We start from the raw sequence: 23,914 nt of genomic DNA on the forward strand, positions 1-23,914 counted from the left end.
ATCTAGCATGCAACAAAAAACGTATGAAAGATCGTCCAATAATCTCATTGTATGCACAAGGCTTTAGATAGCTGCAGGACCAATCTCAGCTACAGCTGCCCCCTGCTGGCTCCACCCCAAGAACTGAGCAATCAAACCTACTGATTGCAGTTCTCCCCTTCCGCTCTGCGTCTCCATCGCATACTGGAGTGCTGGGCTGTGGAAGGGGCGGGAAAGGTTGGCTCAGGCATCTGGGTGGATTCCGACTGTAACTTAGCCAGTCCAGGCTCAAGAAAGATCCCAACTTTACAGTCTCCTTTTTAGTATTGTACTATTGTAAGTGCAGGCTGATAGGACAACATAGCCCCAGGTAGTGTGCCCAAGACACCCTGAGCTCATGGGAACCAAGTGGTAGATGGTACCCATGAGTGGAAGATGCTGGCAATCACTCAAGCGTGACCGGAGAACAACTTTAAATCTTCAATTGTTCAGAACTGTGTAGCATAATGTGCCAATTCAGAACAGTCTTACCCCTTTCAAAAATGTACTATGACACCTGGAGGAGGAGGAGGAGGAGGAGGAGGAGAAGGAAGAAGAAGAAAGAAGAAAGAAGAAAGAAGAAGAAAGAAGAAAGAAGAAAGAAGAAGAAAGAAGAAAGAAGAAGAAAGAAGAAAGAAGAAGAAAGAAGAAGAAAGAAGAAAGAAGAAGAAAGAAGAAGAAGAAGAACATCACCACTTAACAGCAATAGAAATTTCAAAGCACCTCCATGGAAAACACACACATTTGTGCTCCAATATAATGGGAATTGGGAGAAAAGAAAAATATACAAGCTATTTCCACACCCTCCAGTTCCACATAATCCAGATCCCTGCCTTTTTTTGATGCAATGGTGGCAGCATAGCCCAAATAGTCATGAATAGGAAGTTCTCTGTGCCCTGTGATGTATGATTAAGATGGTTTACTTATCCTCAGCATATCATTGCAGCACTTAAAGTAGAATTCCAGGATAAACCCAAGTAGTCTTAAAAAAGCTACCCCCCCCCCCTCTTCCCAACACCTATCTGTGTAAGAAGGATGTATATACTTACCTATATTCAGCCCGCTATGGTCACATGATCAAGACCCCTGTGTCAGCCAGCAGCAGATGTGGGGGAGAGGAGGGAGAAATTACAATAGATGGGTCATAGGAGTTTGTGTAACATTACCGCTACAGGATAACTAGCTATCACATCATGGACTGGAGCAAATATATACATCTTTTCTACACAGGTTATTCAGCATGGGTGTTGAGAGAAAAGGGAGATTTTTTTTTAGGACTAGTTAGGTTTAGCTTGGAATTCCACTTTAAAAAAGGTATTGTAAAGGAGGATGCCCTCGACAATTGCAAATTAGTATCCCCGAAGTTGTCGGACCGCCTGACCCAGCTGTTTGTGCTTCACAGGGCCTATTTGACGCCTATCATGATGGCTAAATATCATTGTGATGCCTCAGGTACATGCCCCGTGTGTGGGAGGGAGCCGGGTACATTCTACCACCTTCTTCGGAGCTGCCCCGTACTACAGAGCTTCTGGAAACAAGTGGTGGGGTTTTTACATGACACCATGGGCTCTTCTTTAACGCTGGCCCCAAAGCCCTGCTTACTCTGAATTTTTCTGGCTGTAAGTATGGATAAATTTACCGCCCAATTTCTGCATGAGACTTTATTTCTCGCTAGGAAGTGCGTTGCACGACAATGGATGCGAGCAACCCCCCGTCTTTCCATGACCGGCTCAGGGAAGTTAATAATACCTTACCCTACAAGAAGCTGATATATGCTCACCGTGGTTGTCCACCCAAGTATAACAAAATCTGGGATAGATGGGTCCAAGCCCCGGAGACGTGCATCTAGACCTGTAATTTAATTCACCACATTGTCTTTCTTGTATGGCGTTTCTGATGATGCTACCCTGGAGCAGTGGTTTCCATGGCTTATTGCAAGCATGTTGGGAGTCTTGCCCATACCTTATAGGGAATGGAGCCGTCTTAGCCTTTCGTCATGACCTTGTAATTGCACTGTACCCCTGCCACTCTTGTTGCTGTATGTGTATGGCTGCACTCTGAAGCTACGCTGTAATTGTACTGTATTTTGTTTTCTTCTACAAGCACTCACGTTCCTTGTAAATATGAAGGTTTATCTTAATGCATTCTATGCAGCTCTTTATCTGAAAGGACACAGGGAGCTGCAGCTTGGCTCGTCTGCCCCCATCATAGCAAGCCGCTTGCTGTGGAGGCACTCGATGGGAGGGAGGGGCCAGGAGCAGTGAAGTGGGACCAAAGAAGACGTCAATCACTTTAAGCCCAAGGAGTTTACCTCTGAAACCTGTTGGCCATATCCTTTGTACTTAAGCTTTTTTTTTTTTTTTTTTTATTACCATTATAACCTATTACTGGACCTAGTATAAAACTTGTGGCGCTCCCATCCTTCATATACGGTTTCTTCATCACATAGCGGTGATCATTTTTTATTTAACAAACCTGTTTTATTTTGCCAATAAAATACAAAGGGGTAGAAAAACATCTTTTATTTACTTTCAGCCGGACAAAAATAGCCAGAAGGTGCCATTCCAAAGTGTTCTGCAAACCGACTGAACATCAAATTAAAAACAAAAAAACAAAATATAATAATTTTACAAAAAACTCTATTTACAAGATGCACCGATGGGAAGGAGATGGCTCCACTACACACTGTACACTGTAGACAAATCGCAATGCCGACCCAGCAGCGCTAATACATGCTGACAGAATTCAGCCCATAAGTCCCTGCGCGGCAGTTGTCCACACATTAATAATCATAGGGCTCATCTTTAAAAAATAAAATAAACGGGGGAGGTGAAGGGCCCTGCTAATGTTCGTCTCACATTAAAACGCGTAACGGGTTCGAATATCTTCAAGTTTCTTGGAGACTTCAGGAGGCGTCCTGTCCAATTCTTCTGCTACACTTTTCTGTTTAATCGGCTCCATGGAGTTGAACTGCTCACACAGATCACCATCAATCACATTCTAAGGGAAAAAAATAAATTGTACAATGTTAGGGAAAGATCAAATTCACCTCGTTCCTTATATAACCTACATTAAAAGAGCAATTCTTTGTAAAACAGGTTTCTAGGATCTCAGCAGACTGGTAAAATCTTTACCTCCATGCTGAATATTGATTGGGATATTTTCCATTCACTCCCAATACTGCTGTGACAGGTGGAGTTTTGGCTTTTCAGCCAAGCTGCAGTAGAATCCACAAAAGAGAAGCTAGGCCCACGAACATTATCTCTCCTCTATTAGGGTGTGTTCACCCCTGTGGCTATACAACTCAACTGACACGTAACATAAGGTGAATTGTTTTTCAAACACTTGGACAGGGAGTGAGGAGGCGTTATGTTGCTACCTCCCTCAGAAAGCCGACCCACCCCTGTGCTGCAACTGCATGTACTGAACCCAGTTGTAGGCCGGCTGGGGCACAGCCCCATTAATTTGACAGGGTCGCATTTGGCGGCGGAACCTGCTGCTGAAAGAGTGATGACGTTTGTTTTTGGCACGCTCTGAAGCAAAGCGGCCATGGCTGCATTTCCTAGTTTAGGTGGGCGGCAAAACTCCGGCTCAAGTGCCTGCTTTTCCTGTCCACCCAAATGAATGAGCCCTTGCTGCAGCATTTCTCAACTCTGACCCTTTTGTACCCTAAAAGTGTTGGACATTCGGACCTAAAAAAAACATTTTTGTATAGATAAAAAAATGCTTTGCTGTGAACTCAGCCTGCTCTCCTCCAATGATCAGACTTGTCCTGACACGCCCCTGTTGCACAGACATTCACAGGGAATCTCAGCATGCTGCTGCTTCTCCCCCCCCCCCCCCAGCTCTTATGCAGCTGAAAACAGAAGAAATGTGATCATTTATAAATAAAAAAAAAAAACACATTATACATACCATTTTTTATCTATACAAAAATGTTTTTCCTTTCATTTTTATTTTCTCTAGCGCTCATTGACAGACGTAGTCCTCGGTGATACACCACCTTCGGGTTATGTTGCCTCCACAGGAGCAGGACTAGACAGGAAATTAAAAAGCTCTGGTCACACCCTAGGGGCAGTCCCAGAGGGTATATCCTCTCTCTCTCTCTGCCTCAGCAAATCAGTTATTTTCTGTCTAGTTAGGAGTAAGGACCTAGATACCTTGCTGGGATCTTAGGTCCTGGCAAGATTTTTTTCTTAAAGGATTTTTTAGACAGCTTTTTTTCTCCAGTGTTCCTGTGAGATCTTCAAGCAAGAAAGCTGAACTGGGCGACAGGCTGGATGTTGAGATCCGGTGGTCACCCCAGTTCAGCCTACGAGCGCGTGCAGGCCATAGCTCCGCGCTGGGTCGGCCGCGACAAAGTCCCATTAAAGGACTGACCCCGCGAGTTAAACGTCTCGCTGAAACGCCAAAGACCATGAGTCACGGCGTCCATATCGGTCGACAGCCCTCCCGCCCCGGTGGAGAGGGGTACTGTCAGGAGTTGGTGCCCGCCTGGTTCCGGTATGGTGAGTAGTATGTTCCCCCTTTTCCCCTGACGGGTCTTGTGGTGAACGCGGGCCCCTCTCTGTATGGTAAGATAGAGTCCCTCTCTATCCTATAAATGACACAGATCCTCCCACTTTGAGTGTGATTTTATGTGCAAAAAGCCAGGAGGCTTGGTTTGGGAGCTAACAATCTAATTGTATACATGTTAAAAAGATTATAATCTGTGGCATTCTGGGAATCTTACGGTGATAAGAATAAGCTACCTACCAGTCAGAAGCCACGGACATGTAGACTGCCTTCCTAATCAGATCTCCAGCTATTAGCAGGCCTTCCGAATGGCCATGCGGTCCGCCAGGGCCGGTACCGCCAACCACGCCAAATCCCCATGCAGAGAGAGTGTTGTGTGCCCTGCAGCACACCGCTATTCAGTACAGGCCGCCGCCATTTTTTTTGCTGGATCGCACGAGCCGCCATTTTGGCGTAGCCTCGTGTCTCCAGCATGGGGGCGGCCATGTTTGAGGTGATCCAAACACCTCGTGGAGCTAGGGGAGGCGCCGGAAGGCGTGCAGAGGGGCAGAGCCGCCTCCTTTCTTCCTGGGCAGCCAGCCAAAAGACTTCCCGTTTGTCAAGACAGCGCTGTAACCTGTTGCAGTTAAACTCTGAGCATCAAGTGGTGAGCCTGGGGGTCTATCTCTCTCTCTCTCTCTCGATCGATAGGGATCCCTAGCAGGTAACACTAAGGGGCTTTTTGTGGCGCTGGGGGTCTGAAACTGAAAAAAAAAAAAAAAGTTTTTTATTTTTGAATTATATTATCCAGGAAGTGACTGGAATTATCATGGACCCTGCCACACATATTCCCCCACCTGTTTCCCTCGAGGGGGCCACGGGACCCGCCGGTGCACAGAGTGTAGAGTCATTTACAGCAATTTTGGAGTCTATAGTGGCTCGGGTGGAGGCGGCCTGTCAGGGACGGGGGTCAAGGAAGCGACCCCCGCCTACCCCTATACTATCTGACACCTCTGACTCTGATTCAGAGATGGTCACTGCAGTTGCAGGTTCCTCTGCAAAGGCTGTTACCTCAGGTAAAGCCCCCTCAGACAGTGAGGAGGACGCTTCTTCTTCTGCTATAATTCAGGAAGAAGCATTGGTGGACGCACTAGTTGTGGCAGTGCAGGAAACCTTAAAACTTGAGGCTTTACCGGCAGAGGCAACTGATACAGAGATTCCTTTTGGTACTAATAAGCCCATCAAAACGGTGAAGGTTTTTCCTGTACCCAAATGTTTCGGTAATCAGATTAAAGGAGAATGGGAGCATTCTAAACGTACCTTTACTATTTCCAAGCGTATTGCTAAACGCTATCCGTTTGAGGAATCCATCATTAAGAAATGGACGGTACCACCAGTGGTGGATCCACCTATTTCCAGGCTGAATAAAGCCACGGTTATCCCAGTGGAGGACACTTCGTCCTTTAAGGATCCGGTGGATCGAAAGATGGAAGCAGAGTCCCGCACCATCTTCTCTCTGATAGGGTCAGCATTTAGACCAGTAATTGTTATTGGTCTAGTTTCCCAGACACTTACGGAATGGGCGAAAATGGTACGCCAAGACCTTAGGGGAAAAGATATTCCCCAGGAGACATCCGATTTGATGGAACAGATTATACAAGGGCTACAGTTTATCTGTGACGCAGCCTTGGACACTACTCCCTTATTAGGGCATGCATCTATGTCAGCGGTAATCCTCAGACGTGTGCTATGGTTAAAATGCTGGTCAGCTGACCTAGGTTCCAAAAAGACCTTGACAAATCTCCCTTTTCAGGGGAATCGTCTATTTGGGGCCAACCTAGATGAAATCATCAAGGATGCCACTGGGGGCAAGAGCACTTTTTTGCCACAGGCTGCAAAAGCTAAGGGACCTCGCAACAAGCGAGGACCTTTCTTTACCGCCCATAAAGGGCGCCCGGCTGGTACTAGCGGGAAAGGCAAGACTCCTCCAGGAGGGTTCAAGAAGGGCTGGTCGGACAAGCAGAGGACCAACCCAGCCAAACCCGAAGCAAAGGAGTACACAGCCTGAAGGTGCGCCCCCACCCGGTTTCAGGGTGGGGGGACGTTTTCACCGGTATTCAGGACATTAGATCGAGCTTCAACCACTACTATCGGTGCGATTCTTCCCTTCCAACATTTAAGTACTACAGGAAGCGGTAGTTACCGTTCCCTGAATAGATCTTTTCCTTTACCTTTTCCTAAGATTAGTCCCTATACCTCACAGGAATCGGATCTGGTTGACCAGATAGGCCAAGTAGCCTCTAGTCGGGTGACTTCGGTCCCTGAGGTTCAACCAGAAAAGATCACCCTTCCTGATAACAATCAGGTATCTGATAAATGTGTGGGAACAGAAAACGACCAGACTTTCTCGGATGGTCGGGGCCAGATACCTCTATGGACGCCTGGTTCAGATTCTATCAGCGCCAGTAGTCCTAGAAATTCTAGGCTGGCCTCCTCAAGCCGGCCTGGCCGACTTGGACATGCTAGTCGCAGACGTTCCCTGGGAACTTCGTCTCAGGGAGTGTCTGTGGTCTCAAGGACCAATTTACCATCATGCTTTACAGTCGCTGGGTTTAATGGCCTGGCCATTGAGACCCAAGTACTGAAGGACAGAGGTTTGTCTACTTCAGTCATTCCTACCCTTATTAAAGCAAGGAAAGCGACTTCCAGCAAGGTCTATTATCACACATGGAAGACTTATATTGCGTGGTGCGAATCTTTAGGATTTCCTCCACGTACCTATTCGGTGACTCGAATATTGGCCTTTTTGCAACAAGGGGTTGAGCAGAAGCTAGCCTTGAGCACCATCAAGGGTCAAGTTTCAGCATTAGCAATCTTCTTTCAGAAACCTTTAGCTACCAAGTCCTTGGTGCGGAATTTCATCCAGGGGGTGCGGCACCTGGCTCCTCCAGTCCGCGCGCCCTTACCGCCCTGGGATCTTAATTTGGTTTTGTCGGTTCTACAGAAACCTCCCTTTGAAAACATCAGGGAGATTCCCTTGCTTACTTTATCCCAGAAGGTGGCCTTCTTGGTGGCTATTACTTCTGCTCGCAGGGTGTCAGAACTGGCTGCATTATCATGCCAGTCACCATACCTAGTGATTCATAGGGATAAGGTAGTACTTCATCCTAAGCCATCTTTTCTTCCTAAGGTGGTTTCAGATTTTCATCTGAATGAAGATATTGTACTACCTTCCTTGTGTCCTCAGCCCAAGCATCATCGGGAACATGCGTTGCATTCCTTGGATGTGGTTCGGGCAATCAGGGTATACCTGAAAGCTACGGAATCATTCCGTAAGACGGATTCACTTTTTGTGATCACGGATGGCCCCAGAAAGGGTTTGCCTGCATCTGCCGCGACCATTGCCAAATGGATTAGACAAACGGTGGTACAGGCTTATTCTATTAAGGGTCAGAGTCCTCCGTTCCCTGTTAGGGCGCACTCCACTCGAGCGCTCAGTACTTCCTGGGCCTTTCGCCATCAGGCGTCAGTGGTCCAGGTATGTAAGGCGGCCACCTGGTCGTCGGTACATACCTTTACAAAATTCTATAAAATTGATGTGACGGCATCGGCGGATGCCTCATTTGGCCGCAAGGTTTTGCAGGCCGCAATTTGAGGAGACCGGTGGTCTACCTCGAGGGTTTTTTTCTGTTCTGTTTTTGTCTTTTTTGTTGAGTCTCATCATTAAGGATGAGCATTGTAAACTTCTAGTTGGCACCGGTTGGGCCTTCTAGATTGGGATTTGATTTCCATTTTCCCACCCCTCATTTGTGATACTGCTCTGGGACGTCCCGAAGGTGGTGTATCACCGAGGACTACGTCTGTCAATGAGCGCTAGAGAAAAATGGATTTTTGTAAAATCTTACCGTAAAATCCTTTTCTCTTAGCTCATTGACAGACGTAGTCCCCGCCCCTCTGTTTTTGAGTTGGGTTGGGTTAAAATCTCTAAAGACTGCTTTTTCACATAACTGATTTGCTGAGGCAGAGAGAGAGAGGATATACCCTCTGGGACTGCCCCTAGGGTGTGGCCAGAGCTTTTTAATTTCCTGTCTAGTCCTGCTCCTGTGGAGGCAACATAACCCGAAGGTGGTGTATCACCGAGGACTACGTCTGTCAATGAGCTAAGAGAAAAGGATTTTACGGTAAGATTTTACAAAAATCCATTTTTAACCACTTGCCGACCGCTCACTCAAGCTCTACTGCGGCAAAGTGGTTAGTTATCGTCCAGCGACGTAGACCTACGTCGGTGGACTCCTCCCCTTGTGGGCGGCGTACGCGCGCCGCCGGAGGCTCGCTCCCCCTGTATTCAGTTACAGCGGGAGTCGGGCAAGGGGAGGAGCAGCGGCGATTGCCACTGCTCTTCACCGATCGTCGGGGAATCGAGTTTGGAGATCCGCCCGCTTGTGTAAACAAAGCAGGCGGATCCTCCTAAGTGACAGACAGTGACAGATTGCAGTGTTCAGCATAGCTGAACCTGCGATCTGTCCCTGTGTCACTCAATACCCTCCCCCCACACACGTTAGTAAGCACCAGGCATACATTAACCCCTCCCTCTCCAATAAAATTAACCCCTTCCCTGCCAGTGTCATTTTTACAGTAACAGTGCATATTTATAGCACTGATTACTGCAGTAATGTCACTGGTACCCCCAAAAGTGTCAAAAATGTCAGTCAAGGGTCCGATCTGTCCGCCGCAATGTCGCAGTCCCGCAAAAAAAAAAAAAAAAAAAAACAAACAGAAATCTTTCCCTTAGGTAGTAAACGCAATAACTTTTGCGCAAACCAATCAAAATACGCTTATTTTGATTTTTTTAACCAAACATAGGTAGCAGAAAACAAATTGACCAAAAATGTAAAAATCTAAATTTTTTGGGGGGAATTTCATATAAAAAAAAATGTGAAAAATAGTTATTTTTTCAAAATTTACGCTCTTTGTTTATAGTGCAAAAAGTAAAAATCGCACAGGTGATTAAATACCACCAAAAGAAAGCTCTGTTTGTGGGGAAAAAAAAGGACGTAAATTTCGTTTGGGTACGGCGTCGCACAACCGCGCAATTGTGAGTTAAAGTCGCACAGTGCCGAATCGCAAAAAGTGGCCCAGACGTAAGACAGCAAAATCCTCTAGTGGTAAAGTGGTTAAGTACACATGCATATGGAGATAAGTCATACAAGTGGAAAATAGCCCGGCTTATTAAGTGGTTTAAAGGAGCGATCTCTATTGTCCCCTCAGGGGAACAGCTGATGAGACCTTGTGGTAAAACACAGTCTAACCTTGAGGTGAGAGGCCATCTTTATGTGGTGGAGGAATTATGGGCATCTTCAAACACTTCTTTGATCAACTTTTGCATTTTTGGAATATGAAGAAAATTTATGAACCGATTGATGCACTTTATATGGACATATATTTTTGCACTTTATGAGTGATTTGTTTACATTGTTCCTTCTTTTGCACTACTTGATGAAATAATTGCACAATTTTTGCACTTTGATACACTGTATGCACTTTATTTTGTGGCCGATTTTGCACATTCATATTACTTATCATACATAATTAGAGCTGTAGCTTTTGATGTATTTCGATTGGTGGATATGCAGTGATAGGCATAGGTTGGTATAGCTGCTACTTGTACTTACCTTTGTACTTTATTAAGTTGCACAGATTTTTTTATTTGCTTTTTTGGGTGCCACTATTATCTTCCTATACAGAGAAGGCTCCCAGTCCTGTTACCTGCTCTCTGTAGTAGAGAGACGATAGCAATGACACCCTTCCTTCTGTAAGCAGGTATGATCTGCCCAGCACCCAGTCACGACTCGCCTAATTGCATGAATTGGCAGCTGTGCCATTAGCTGCTCTCAGTTACACAACATTGTTTGCTAGGAAGCAAGAAACACTCATCAGCACTGCCCATATGGCGCTTTTTCACTGCATGGAACCGAACGGTTCGGCTCGCTTTTGCGCTTTTCCACTGCATGGTACGGTGTTGGAACGGTTCGGTACAGTGTTGGAACGGTTCGGCGGAGCTTTTCCACTACATGGAACCGAACGGTACGGCTCGCTTAAACAGTACCACCTCAGTTGTGGTTCCAAGAGGGCCGTACCGGTACCATATCCCACAATCCTTTGCATGCAGCCTTGACTGTTTGTCACTACTAGCCACTGATTGGTCAGAGAATCGTTGTTATCCCACCCACTTTACTTTAGTGGAAAAGAAAACCGTACCGAACCATTTCAACACCGTACCATGCGGTACCATGCAGTGGAAAACCAAACAGAGCCAAGCAGGGCCGAGCGGAGCCGGTACTTGCAGTGGAAAAGTGCCTATAATGTCACTGAATTCCCACAAATTCCTGGGAAGTGTAGTTGAATAGCAGAGCTCAGCAAGAAGATGGATACACTGCGCCAGTGTGAGGGGTTATAGTCTCAAGGGGCATTCTTTCCAATGCCTTTGTGCCTAGTGTCCATTTCCCTTGGAGGCAGCAGTGTACCCCTAGGTTGCCTAAGCATTAAACCATGTATGTCCCTCAATGAACACTAGAGAAAAAGGGTTTGACTTTCAGGCTCAGTTTACACTTGTGCGATGCAGGAACCAGTGCGATTCCAGTGCAGGTTCCTGCATCACATCTCACTAGCAGGCAGTTCCCACTGCCCTCTGTGAACCGCTGTGGGTGTAAATGTTAATGACACCCCCAAATCAGTTTGCAGATTGCAGTGCAAACTGTGAAAAACGGACAGGAATCGGATCGCATGGGTGTCAACACCCATGCGATCCAATTTCTAGCGCAGACCAAAAAAGGGCCCTGCGCCATTTTGGTCCAGATGCGATACAAATTCAGCCATACAAATTGTTTGGTTGAATTTGCATCACACAGATATCACATGTGATCTGCAAAGTATTGCAGTGCGAATCACATGTGATGTCTGTCATCACAATAGTGTGAACCCAACCTAAATGCACTTTAGCCACCAGAAGACTAGGATCACCTCTTTTTATTTTTAGCGCTATAAACAAAAAAAGGCTGACGACAATTTTGAAAAAACAAAAACACAAAAACGAACTATTTACTTTCTGCTATAAAACATTTCCAATAAAAAATAAATAAAATTTCTTTACAAATGTAGGCTAATATGTATTCTGCTGCGTTTTTGGTAAAAAAAATACCAACAAGCTTATATTGATGGGTTTACGTAAAAATTATAGCGTCTACAAACTAGGAGATATATTTATGGAATTTTTATTTTTCTTATATCAGTTATGGCACCTATCAGAGACTTCTAGCCGAACTGAGACAATGCAGCAAACATTGTGAACTTTGTTTGGAACCAGTGACACAAATGCAGTGATCAGTACTAAAAATATACAGTGTCACTGTACTAATGACTGGCTGGGAAGGGGTTAACATCAGGGGTGATCAAAGATTTCACTGTGTGCCTAGCCAGTGTTCGTGTTTTATCGGTGTGCTGCTTTTACTAGGGGAAGTAAAGGATTTGCTTTGCAGAAACACAGAATCCATTCCTTCCCCCGTCAGAACGGTGATCTGCCTTGTTTACACAGGGAGATCCCCGTTCTGTGTTTCTTACAGACGATCGTCGGGTGCCGGAGGACATAAGAGTGCTTGGCACCTGCAGATCAGCTTTACCTGCAGACCGATTGCTCGCCCCCTGCAGGCAGAAGTCCGGACTCGCATATGCATTATATATACATACACACACACACACGCACGTGATCCGGCGCACAGCTGCCGCCTTGCAGCAGTAAAACTGCTATGGGTGGAAAGCAAGTGGTTAATCCCCAGATACACACAAGTCTCACCTTGACAGGGAAGTAATACGAGCGGAAGCTAAGGTGATCGCGGCCACAGATTGGGGGGTGTTCTGAACGCAAGTGCATCTCTACATGCTGGAAGAAGTCATGATCCTGTTGAGGAGACACAAAATAAAAATACAATCTCAGATTATGGCTTTAAAGTTTACCAGTATTAACACTTGGGCTGCCATTGCTCAGTGCCATATGAAAAGCCTGTCTGTCACCAGTTTCAATACTTTAAGTTACAGAAATGGAACAAGCATGCCTCAAGTCCAGTCAAAGCATGTGCACACTCTGGATCTACATACTTGTTCTGTGATATTGACACAGGAAGGACAAAAGCATGGTAGCTAGGTTTTTTATTAATTTAGGTGAAATTAGCAAATGGTTCTAATATGTTATTTCAGTAGAGATTTCCTTTAAAGTAGAACTACAGGCAAAACTCCCCCCCCCCCCCTTTTTTTGGATTGAGCAGGGGTGGGTTATAGCCCGTCAGCCCTTTTGTTTTTCCTCATATCTGTGCCCCATTGAGGAGATTTTCCTTCACTTCCTTTCCAATAGCCAAACAGGAAGTGAGGAAATTCCTGCAGATTAAAAAGGGAATTCCTTTGGGACCCCAAGGCCACCAGAACTAAAGACCCTTTTCCACTGCATGGAACCGAACGGTTCGGCTCGCTTTTGTGCTTTTCCACTGCTGGTACCGCATGGTACGGTGTTGGAACGGTTCGGTATGGTACAGTGGCGCTTTTCCACTACATAGAACCGAACGGTACGGCTCACTTAAACAGTACCACCTCGGCTGTGGTTTCAAGAGGGCCGTACCGATACCATATCCCACAATCCTTTGCATGCAGCCTTGACCGTTTGTCACTAGTAGCCACTGATAGGTCAGAGAATTGTTGTTATCCCACCCACTTACTACTTAAGTGGAAAAGCAAGCCGTACCAAACTGTACCGAACAGTTCCAACACCGTACCATGCAGTGGAAAACCAAACCGAGCCAAGCAGGGCCAAGTGGAGCCGAGCCGGTACTTGCAGTGGAAAAGTGCCATAAGGTCCCCACTGGAAAATTTCCCCTCTATTACTTCTCTGGGGACAACTCAAAATTTAGGAGTTTTTTTTACTTTCACTGATAATGGTAAACAGGACAGATAGAGAGGGTGAATCTCCTTAACAGGGGCACAGACAGCAATTAAACCTGACAGGTGCTCTAATCCCTCTCCACTCTATCCAAAACCAAAAAATATTTGTCTTTAGCTATACTTTAAGCTAAAGAGAAAACTATGCAGATGGATGTGCCCCTGAAAACTAAGCCATGTCTGTACCTCATGAGATGTAAATGGGACAAGGATTCCAATCCCGCCTGACAGAGTAGTGTAGACCAGGGACTCCGATCCTCCAGGAATCAGGGTGGTCTTCTGCAGCGATAGCACACTCTCTCCTACATGATAGTTAACGATCACCTCGGCCTAAAAGGACAAGAACAGTCAGGGCACGGTTCTGACAAACACAAAATCCCCAGCTAGTGAACTGCAGAACATAGAATTACCTTCTGAGAAGCACCATTAAGAAGCCCCCTGTCCCACAGTGCCTTGTTACCAGTAGGATCTTCATCGACATCATCATTTGTGTTGGTAGGTAGACGAACCTTTGAAGAACCATAAGGGACATCAGATAATTAAACTGCTTAGACAATCACCCCAGACAATGCCCTATTTTTTGCACTATAAAAAAAAAGACTGAAAATTCTGAAAAAAAAAAAAAATAACACAATATTTTATCCTTTTGCTTTAAAAACACATCCATTCGCACTCTGATATACATGGTCTCCGGGTGGGAAGATTAGAAGAAAAAATTAGTATGTATGCAGATGATACCCTGTTGTACCTGGCTGACCCAGATTCATCCCTTTCGGTAGCCCTTTCCCTTATTAAACAGTTTGGCCGATTTTCTGGATTACAAATCAATTGGGACAAATCTCAAATTCTCCCCATAGATAATATTTCCCCCTTCCCTGTAAACCCACTTTTCCCTTTGCAGGTAGTGAATTGTATTAAATATTTAGGGATCCAGGTGACTAAATCTTCAGTGGATTATATACAGAACAACATACAACCCTTGTTTACATTGTTAAAAGCGAAGACACAGATATGGGCGCGTCTTCCGCTGGGGGTTTGCGGCCGGATTAACCTCGTAAAAATGGTGTTACTACCTAAGTTTTTGTATATTTTGTGGCATTCTCCAATTTACCTTCCCCTTAAGTTTTTTCTTCAGATAGAAGCTATACTTAAGCCCTTTATTTGGGGATCCAGTAGACATAAGTTGGCATGGCGGAAGCTTAAGAGTCCCGTAGACCTGGGTGGTATGGCTCTCCCAGATTTTAATTTATATTACCTGGCATCACAGTTATCCCACTTCTTTCATCTTCATAGTTTTGATAGGGAGAGATTCCTGGCCCTTCTAGCCCCTGCATGGGCCCATGCATTAGTTGAACCCCTATCCTTGATTCTGGTGGGCGTACGGGGGGCTGAAACCCGGGGGGATAAGACCTCTATGTTATATCAGTATAGGCGAATATGGGAGGTGGTGTCAACCAAATTGGATATACCCTCGCTACATGCATATACGCCGCTGTGGCATAATACCAGTCTCCGTGAGTGTGCCTCTATTCTGGATGCACATGTGTGGGCCCACTATGGAATTTCCTATTTGGTTGATATACTTACCAATGGTGAACTTCAATCTTTTGATGAGTTAAAAGGGCAACACGATCTCCCTAATCATATGTATTTTAGGTACCTGCAGCTTAGGCACGCTTTCGCAGTTCAATTTCCCCGTCCTATTCAAGAATTGACCGTAATCCCAGTCTTGGAGGTGGTAATGGGCTTTGAATCTAAACAACTTATTTCATATATGTATAATGCACTCCTTTTGCCAGAATCAACGGTCTTGGCGTATGCCATCAAGACTAAATGGGAGGGAGATATCGGGACGCTTGAGGATAAGGAATGGGGGGAAGCCTTAGATAACTGCAAATTGGTTTCTCCGAAACTCTCGGATCGCCTGACTCAATTATATATTCTACATAGAGCCTACCTGACACCGGCTGTGGTGGCTACCTATCGTAGCGAGGCTACTGGCCAGTGTCCCATGTGCAGGGTGGAGCGTGGCACCTTTTACCATTTGCTCTGGACATGTACCGAGGTCCAGGGCTTTTGGGAGCAGGTGGTTAAATTTCTACATGATACCATGGGGTCTCCTTTGACCCTGGTTCCGAAATTCTGTTTACTAGGAATACCCCCTGATATTAATATAGATAAATATACCACACTGTTTTTGCATGAGACACTGTTTCTCGCTAGGAAGTGTTTGGCCCGCCGCTGGATGAGAGATTCACCTCCATCTATACAGGACTGGCTCCGGGAGATCAATGTAACCTTGCCCTATAAAAAACTGATCTACTCCCATAGAGGAAGTGTATCCAAGTATAATAAGATATGGGATAGGTGGGTTCAGGCCCCAGAGACGTGCATGCCATCTGAATAAAGCCACATAAGAGATCGTTCTAATTTCAGGGAGTGGTACAGCTGTATGTTTTCATTCTTTGAGTTTCCTCTGTTTCCTTTCCTTCCCTAGGGAGGGGACGTATTAGTAATGTATATTATTAGTAGTGTGTACAAAATGACAGATATCAGTCTATTTGTATTGTGTTCCTCGGCTTCCTTTAATTGCAGTACAGGTTCCTCTATATGAACCCTTGTTTGATATATGTACATTAGTTTGGTTTACACATTCCTTAAAATTTCAAGATGTGTATTGTACAAAGTTGTATAGTTTTTTGCTTTGATTTATTACAATAAAGAACTTAAAGATAAAAAAAAAAAAAACACATCCATTGAAAAAAAAAAAAGAAAAAAAAAAATCAGGATTTCTACATAAAATGTAGGCCAATATGTATTCTGCTACAGATTTTTGGTAAAGAAAAAAACAAAAAAAAAACACCACCAATAAGCTTATATTGATTGGTGTGTGCAAACGTTATAGCGTCTACAAACTATAGCATATATACTGTAATTTCTTTTTTATGCTAGTAATAACGGCGATCAACGACTTATAGCAGGACTGTGCAGTGAACAATCTGACACTAACTGGCACTTTGTGGGAACAAGTGACACGAATACAGTGATCAATGCAATAAAATATGCATGGTCACTGTACTAATGACACTGGCTGGAAAGGTGTTAAAACATTTAGGCCAATCAAAGGGTTAACAGCTTTGCAGGGAAACAAAATACACTACATCCCCGCTGACGAGATGGAGCTCTGCTAATTTAGATGCAGAGCTCTGTCCTGTGGGTGTCGGCGGATATCTACTGGCCGGCACCCGCTGACCGGCTTATGATGTGACCAATCACAGCAGCAGCAGTGTGCGCCCCCTATGCGGAAGTGCAGAATCACGTATACATGGTGCTGCACAGAACAACTGCCCTGTAGCAGTATATCTGCTTTAGGGCAGTCGGGAATTGGCTAACGTGGTTATGTATGAAAGAAGATCCAGGTCCTGCAGACAATCCAGCATTACAGCTCTTCATCCTGTAGCTACTGTGTAAAAAAAGAAGGTTAAGACTTCAACACCTAGATGTCTGCAATCGGTAGATTGACATTTCTCAGCACAGTTTACTGTGCCAACAGAACGTTGGTTTACATTCAAATTTTAACTAGGAGCACACATCTGTAATTGGCAAATTAGCCCTTTCTTGACAAGTTGCCAACACACTGACACGCTAAGCTTGGTCTGGGCCACGAGCTTTAGTCAAGAAAGGGTTAGGAAGGTAATGCATTTGCGCTATTTTAAAGCTCCACTCTACCCCCCTCCAAACCCCAACACTTTTCCATGTGGGGCCGACAGTGGCAGCTTTAACTTACCACGCAGATATTCCCAAACTTGTCTGCCCCAGCAACCGTTTCATAGTCCAGCAGAGAGGAGCAGGTCACCCAGCGGGGGTGTGTGTCATCAGCAAATATTATCAGTTGGTTCTCATGCCGCTTATACCGCACCCAGAACAAGCTCTCCTGGACATCTGACACGATCACCCTGTGTCCAATAGTTTGGATCCCCACGATGAAGTTTGGAACATGCTTAAAATAAAAAAAAAAAGAGGTTAATTAGATAAGGTCTTTCAGCACAACTGGAAAGGTTATCATGGTGGAGCTCTCACACTCACCTTATTTTCACACTTCCTCAGAAGCTTCTTCTTTCCCAGGTCATAGATCCTCAGCAATTTGCCCACCCCTATCAGGACTCTCCCCTGGTAGGGTGCAATAGCTGCTGGAACCTCCTCTACTGGGGTCTGAGTGGAAAAGAGACAGTTCAGTCAGGTGACCGTCCCACAAGGCAGATGTTCCCCCGCTCATGTATATCTGTACATACCTTGTGTACCAACTCCAGTTTCTCTCCATTGTTTATCAGCTTGTAGGTATACACCATTCCCCCAGCAACAGAACGCGGGTTCAGTATAAGATCTTTCGCCACGCCTACCAAGACATACCAATCATCCCCAGAGTTACTGAACCGACACGCAGTCACACTGCAGATGAGAGGACCAATTTTTTTAAAAAGCTGCCAGGCAGAACAGACAGTTCTCAAATGAACTACAACACACTGAACTGATCAACCGCACCTGAATGCCGCCTCATTCTGCTCCAGCTGTACCAGGTCCAGTGTGTTTCCCTGGATGGGATTCATAACCCTGATCACCGATGCCCACTGCCCATTGCCTGCTTTCGGAGCTCCAAAAATAGATTCGGGCAAGTTCTCGTTCAGGAATGCTGCCGCCATTTCTGCTGCCAGCTCTCGTTCATCCTCTCCTGCAGCTTCCACCATTTCCTACAAAAAAAAAAAAAAAAAAAAAAGTAAATTTTATGAAAGCATAGTAAAATGGAAATTTGTACAAAATCAAAAAAGTCCCATAGGGGGGTAATCTTTCCTGCCATACACTCACCTCTGCCATCTGCTGTTTGCGCTGAGCCTTGGTGGCTTCCGTGTAAGCATTGTGATCCGTTTCTATAATGATCAAATTGTTACTCTCAGGGTGGATGACAAACTTGCGTGGGGTGTACTGAAGAGGGAAGGCCACCTGATTAAACACTGCACCCAACTTCTCCAACGCCAAAATTCTGCACAGAGAAAGATGAAACATAGTTCAACAAAAAGCATTGGCCTTAAAACAAGATGTGTCTCATATTCATACTCGTGAAAATGCTCCCGATACCTTGCGGTGCAAGTTGCGTCACTACAAAATAAATGGACACAAACTGCACTGCAAAGAATCACATGTGATTTGACCTGAAATGCAGGGCGATTCCTGTCTAAATCGCATGTGGTTTCTCACACTACTCCTGTGTGAACCCAGGCTGAAATCACTAAGCCTAGGTTCACACAGGAGCAGTAAGGAAACTGCATGCGATTCAGGCACATATCGCACTGCATTCTTGATCAAATTGCATGCGATTCCTTGCAGTGTGGTTTGCACCCATTCATTTTTTATGGACGCAAATCGCCCCGCAAAGTACTGGTACTTCGTATCAGCGAGTACTTGACCGAAAGTATTGGCACATGCATAGAAGAAAAAGACTGGCCAGTCATTATGGGCATTAAATTAAGGGAATGAAGGGTAAGAGACCCTCAAAAATGGCCAGCGCAAGAGCACTAAAAAAAATATATGAACCGAAGGGGTGGTTCCTCTATAGTAAGCCCCTAGCCTAGGTAAATGGTTAAAGGGGAATTCCAGTCAAAAATTAAATTTTTCCTATTAATAGTATGTTAAATATATTTATCTTTGATATTATTCATTTTCTGGCTAGCTGCTTGTGTAGCTTAGAAAGTCTTTTCTAAGCTGGACAAACAGCTTCTTCCTGTTCTTCACCTACAACTCGATTACCTGTTATCTGAATTCTGCCTTTCACTTCCTGAAAACATTGTCGGTCTCTCTTGCCCAGGCATGCCTACTATTCATTACAACTGCCCCTGTCCTGCCCAGCCCCATCCCCATCCCTCCTCTCCTTAGTCAGACATGACTTTTCACAGATGACATGCTTCCCAGAGAACACCTGAAATAACAATCAAAATGCACTCATCTTCACAGATTACAAATGCATGTTTCCTGATGACACCTGAAATAAAACTCACTATCTGCTCTATGCACACTGGATTAGGGAGGCGCAGTCTACGTTCCCATGGAAATTACGCCGCCATACAGCAGGTGTGAAGGGTCATTTCCCTTTACTGCATTTGCCCATAAGCCGGATATGACGTTAGGCTGTTACGTCACTTCCGTAATTTATTTATTCATGTTGGAACACGCCCAGCAGCTGGGGAGGAATGGCACGCCCAGCTGCTGTAAACAACCAAGGGAGTTGAGGAAAGAAAATTACATGACGATCACTTTTGATCAAATATAAAAAAGGTACAAAGGAGATTTTGAATTGATTTGCACAATACAAGCTCATTACATGTCAGTAATGAGTTTTACTGTGCTTGCCTGTACTAACCCATTGTGGATCCCTGTCCACTTTAATGTAATACAAGGTTACCAAAGTCCACAGGGACTAAATCATGCAGATTAAACAGCAAGAGTAACCGCAATCTATGTGAGCAGGATGGATCAAGGGTGGCAGAAATTAACATTAGACACAAGGGGTAATTTTGATGTTAGGTTGTGGGATGAATTTAGGATCAGGCACAACTAGTAAAATACTAAAAAAAAAAAAAAAAAAAAAAAGGAAAAAGCCAAAAAAATAGAGAAATGACAGTCAAACTGTATAGTAATATTTTTTGGCTTGGGTCCAAACAGAATACTTTATATGTGGTCAGAGAAGGAATATGGATAAAAAAAAAAAAAAAAAAAAAAAAAAAAAGGAGAATGCTCCTTTTTAATTAAAAATTTGAAGAGAACCTAAAGAAAAAGTGATATTTATGTGTTGTATAAAATTGTAAGCCATATTAGAGAGATAATCGTGTATGCATGTGAATGGTTGTGCTGGTACTCTTAGCTCTACTTCTGTGACTGGTTTGCTCTGTGGAGACATTGACCCCCCCCCCTCCCTTTTCTCCATATCACGAAAAAGAATTTGCTGGATGAGACATTAGTGATAACAGACAAGGTCATGATAGGACTACGAGTAATAATATTAATAAAAAATGTGCGTGGGTTAATTTTTCTGATAAACAATGTGATCACAATTATTTTGAATCCGTTTTCCAAACATGGTAAAATAAAGGGTAAATCTAAAAGTGCACATATTATAAAATAACACAAATTAAACATCCTTTGCTAGTGGAGAAAGTGCATTTAAAAAAGGCTATATACAGCGTCAGGTTTCCCGCGAATCGCCGTACGGCAGTTCACGGGAGCAATCCTGCGCATGCCCACTCGCCAGCAGGGAAGCCAATCCACAGGGCCGGCGGCCACAATTTCCGCCGGGCACCCGCAATCGCTCCCTATGAAGAGAGAATGGCGGTCTGCTGTTGTAAATACAGCAGACCGTTGTTCTCTCGGAACCAATGCAGAGCTCCTGTGAGCCTCCCGTTTAGGAACACAAGTCTTTGCGATTATGAAATGATGTGTCGCCATTGCCTTGTAAGTGCTGCCGTAATTCTAAGCAGGATCTGCTGGGCGTGTCAAAGCAGCGTCCTAGCAACAAGCCAGGAAGGGATGATGCCATCTCTGGGAGTCTTCAGTTCAGGCTTTGGGTGGTAGGTCCCTACCTATATATAACAAGGGCATTATCCAACTTTAGTCAACGCTGCATAGTTAAAGGCTAGGTTCACACATGTTCGGCTACGGTTTGCAGTCCTGGAGTCCAGTGCAGGTTTTGTTCACCAATTCAGGTAAGAATTTTTACTTAAATTCGTACCTAAACCGGACCGGAAAACAAAAAAACACACAGGACCCTTTTCAGAAACGGACTGTGGCCGTCCCGGACATGTGTGAACTGGCTCAGCTGAAAGCAAGTCCAATTCAAGTTATGCGATTTGCTTTAATGTGAACCAAGCCTTAAATAAGCAGGCGGTCTTTACCTGCACAGGCAGTTTTGTTTGGTAAAAGGTGAACTAACCCTTTAACTGTACTGCATCAAAAATGTAAATAAACCTAATCTTTAAAAACGTAATCATAAGTAATGTTCTGCTACGTACAGACTAGAAGAAATACAAATTTACTTTGTGAGCTCTTACCTCAGTGTGTTAGTTGAGATTGCTACAATACCCTCCGGACATTGTTCAGACGCAAAGCCAGATGCGTATTCCAGAGTCTCGTAGGAGAGCGGTGTCAGGTGAAAGCGGGACTGGTAAGAATAGCTGAGCCAGGAGCGACTGGACATAGCAAGCACCTGTCATGGAAAGAGAGGAACTGGGGTAAAGATTCAACCCTGAAACAAAAGACCTGTGAAGGAGGAGATGACAAAAGAAGAATGCAGGATTGCCAGCTAGGAGTATTTGGCTGAGAAGGAACAGCCGATTTGTAATTTGTGTTTCAAACCAGTGGAGAGAAAACTGAAAATGTGGGCAACATCCTCTTATTCTGACATATGTAGATGGCAGTTTACATAGTCTACTTCTAATTTGTAGATTTTAGTCACATTGGCAGCCAGTGATGTGCAGTGCACAATACAGGGTCTTGTATACTTTATATTTCTATAGTACTTTTCTCCCTGGGGACTCAAAGCACTTAAAGTGGTTGTAAAGTCAATATGTGTCCTTAGTAGAATCCCCTGTTTTATTCCGTGATATCGCTCAGGGCCTTTGTTTTATAAAAAGGATGCGGCGCAATACCTTATTTTGAAGCGCGGCTGTGCAGTCAGCTGACGTCCAGGGCTCTGCTGCCACACTCCAATGACTGCAGAGGGAGGGGCTGAGGTTCCCTCTGATGTCAGCCGGGAAGAGAGAAGGAGAGCCTCGGGCAGTCACATGACCGATCAGTGTCTTCAGTAAGGTATTGCGCTGCTTCATTTTTATTAAACAAAGGCACTGAGCGATATAACAGAGGGGATTCTACTAAGGACAAGGGAGAGACAGGGAGGAGGCGGCTCTCTCACACACAAGCGGATAGGCAGGGAGGGAGAGAGCGGATGATGGAGGCATGTAAACTGACCAGTGTCAGGGCTCAGCAGCCATGATAAACCGTGGTCTGTTTACAGAGAGGAGGGCAGAACCAGGCAGAATCAGCCAGGTATTTTAGGTAATCGAAAAAGGCCGAATTACACAGCACAAGCACTGTATAACATGCTTTAAAAGGAACAGAATTTTTTTTTTTTTTTTAGGGTAACAAACGCTTTAAAGGAGGTGAGGCAGCCATCTTGGGTGCTCTCAGCTGAGCCAATTAACCCCTTTGCGCAGCACCTCCGAGCCAGGAGGTGGCGCCGGATTTATGATCATGGGACCGCCATGATTGGCTGTCAGGTCAGTCACGTTTGAAAAACTGATTGCAAGAAGTGATTGGGAGCTTTCCGTTAGCCGACAGTAACTCTCAGCAGAGCCGCTGATAGAAATCATGGGGCCCCGTACAGACTACCTGACAGGGCCCCCACTTCAGCACCACCCCTGTTCCGCCCCGGGACCCCACCTTGAAACAAAGTGCAGGTTTGTCTTTATATATATTTATTTATCTCCAGCCCAATCCATGTATATTGATTGGCTTGCGCAAAAGTTAAAGTGTCTACAAACTATGGAATACATTTATAGAATATTTACTTATTTTTACTAGTAGTAATGGCGACAATCAGCGACTTATAGCGGGACTGCACTATTGTGGCGGACACCTGACACTTTTGACACTTTGTGGGAACCACTGACCCCCAATACAGTGATCAGTGCTAAAAATATGCACTGTCACTGTACTAATGCCACTGCCTGGGAAAGGGTTAACATCTAGGGCGATCAAAGGCTTAAATATGTGCCTAACAAGTTTTTTCTTACTGTGAGTGCGCTTTTACTAATAGACAAAGATCCTCGTCCCTGCTTTGCAAGAACACCGGATCAATGTCTTCCATAATAATATAACTGTGATCTGCCTTGTTTATATAGGCAGACTGCCATTCTGCCTGTGTACAAAACAATCGGTGGGTACCAGCAGACCCGCTGATTGGCTCCGATACCCAGAAATGCAGGATCACACACAGACACATGATCCTGCGCATGGCAACGGCCCTGTAGCAGTAAATCTGCTATGGGGCGGTCTGCAACTGGTTAAGATCATCAGCAATATAACACACAAGCAGCAGGCACTCTATCATGACTCTGACTGGCTCTGTCAGTGTGTCACACGACATGGCTGTTGGGTGCGAACTTTGTTAACTTAGGACTAATAAGCTAACAATATTCAGCAGCCATGTTATGCGACACACTGACAGAGCACAGCCAGCTAGAGCAATGACAGAGTGCCTGCTGCCTGTGAGTTAGGATACCATCTAGGATGCCAGAGACAGTGCAATGTAGTCTATTTACACCCCCAAAGCATATCTGTGTTGAAGGCACTGGCAGCCCCATGATCCGCTTCCCCT

At 44.9% G+C, this 23,914-nt stretch overlaps 1 protein-coding gene across 1 annotated transcript in view; it reads right to left on the reverse strand.

Moving 5' to 3' along the window:
- Nucleotides 1–2,804: 2,804 nt before the first annotated feature.
- The window catches only part of SF3B3 (splicing factor 3b subunit 3), a 46,816-nt gene continuing 25,706 nt past the window's right edge, over nucleotides 2,805–23,914 (reverse strand). Inside the window, exons 17-26 of the mRNA XM_082270387.1 lie at nucleotides 21,591–21,745; nucleotides 18,358–18,532; nucleotides 18,037–18,242; nucleotides 17,787–17,943; nucleotides 17,581–17,706; nucleotides 17,282–17,494; nucleotides 13,905–14,003; nucleotides 13,681–13,824; nucleotides 12,362–12,466; nucleotides 2,805–3,018 (exon numbers count right to left, since the gene is read on the reverse strand). Of these exons, the coding sequence (XP_082126513.1) occupies nucleotides 2,878–3,018; nucleotides 12,362–12,466; nucleotides 13,681–13,824; nucleotides 13,905–14,003; nucleotides 17,282–17,494; nucleotides 17,581–17,706; nucleotides 17,787–17,943; nucleotides 18,037–18,242; nucleotides 18,358–18,532; nucleotides 21,591–21,745 (1,521 nt within the window). The 3' untranslated portion in view covers nucleotides 2,805–2,877. The remainder of the gene's footprint in view (nucleotides 3,019–12,361; nucleotides 12,467–13,680; nucleotides 13,825–13,904; nucleotides 14,004–17,281; nucleotides 17,495–17,580; nucleotides 17,707–17,786; nucleotides 17,944–18,036; nucleotides 18,243–18,357; nucleotides 18,533–21,590; nucleotides 21,746–23,914) is intronic.

This window comes from Pelophylax lessonae (genome assembly GCF_965119305.1).
Source record: "Pelophylax lessonae genome assembly, chromosome: 10".
Classification (NCBI taxonomy): domain Eukaryota; kingdom Metazoa; phylum Chordata; class Amphibia; order Anura; family Ranidae; genus Pelophylax; species Pelophylax lessonae.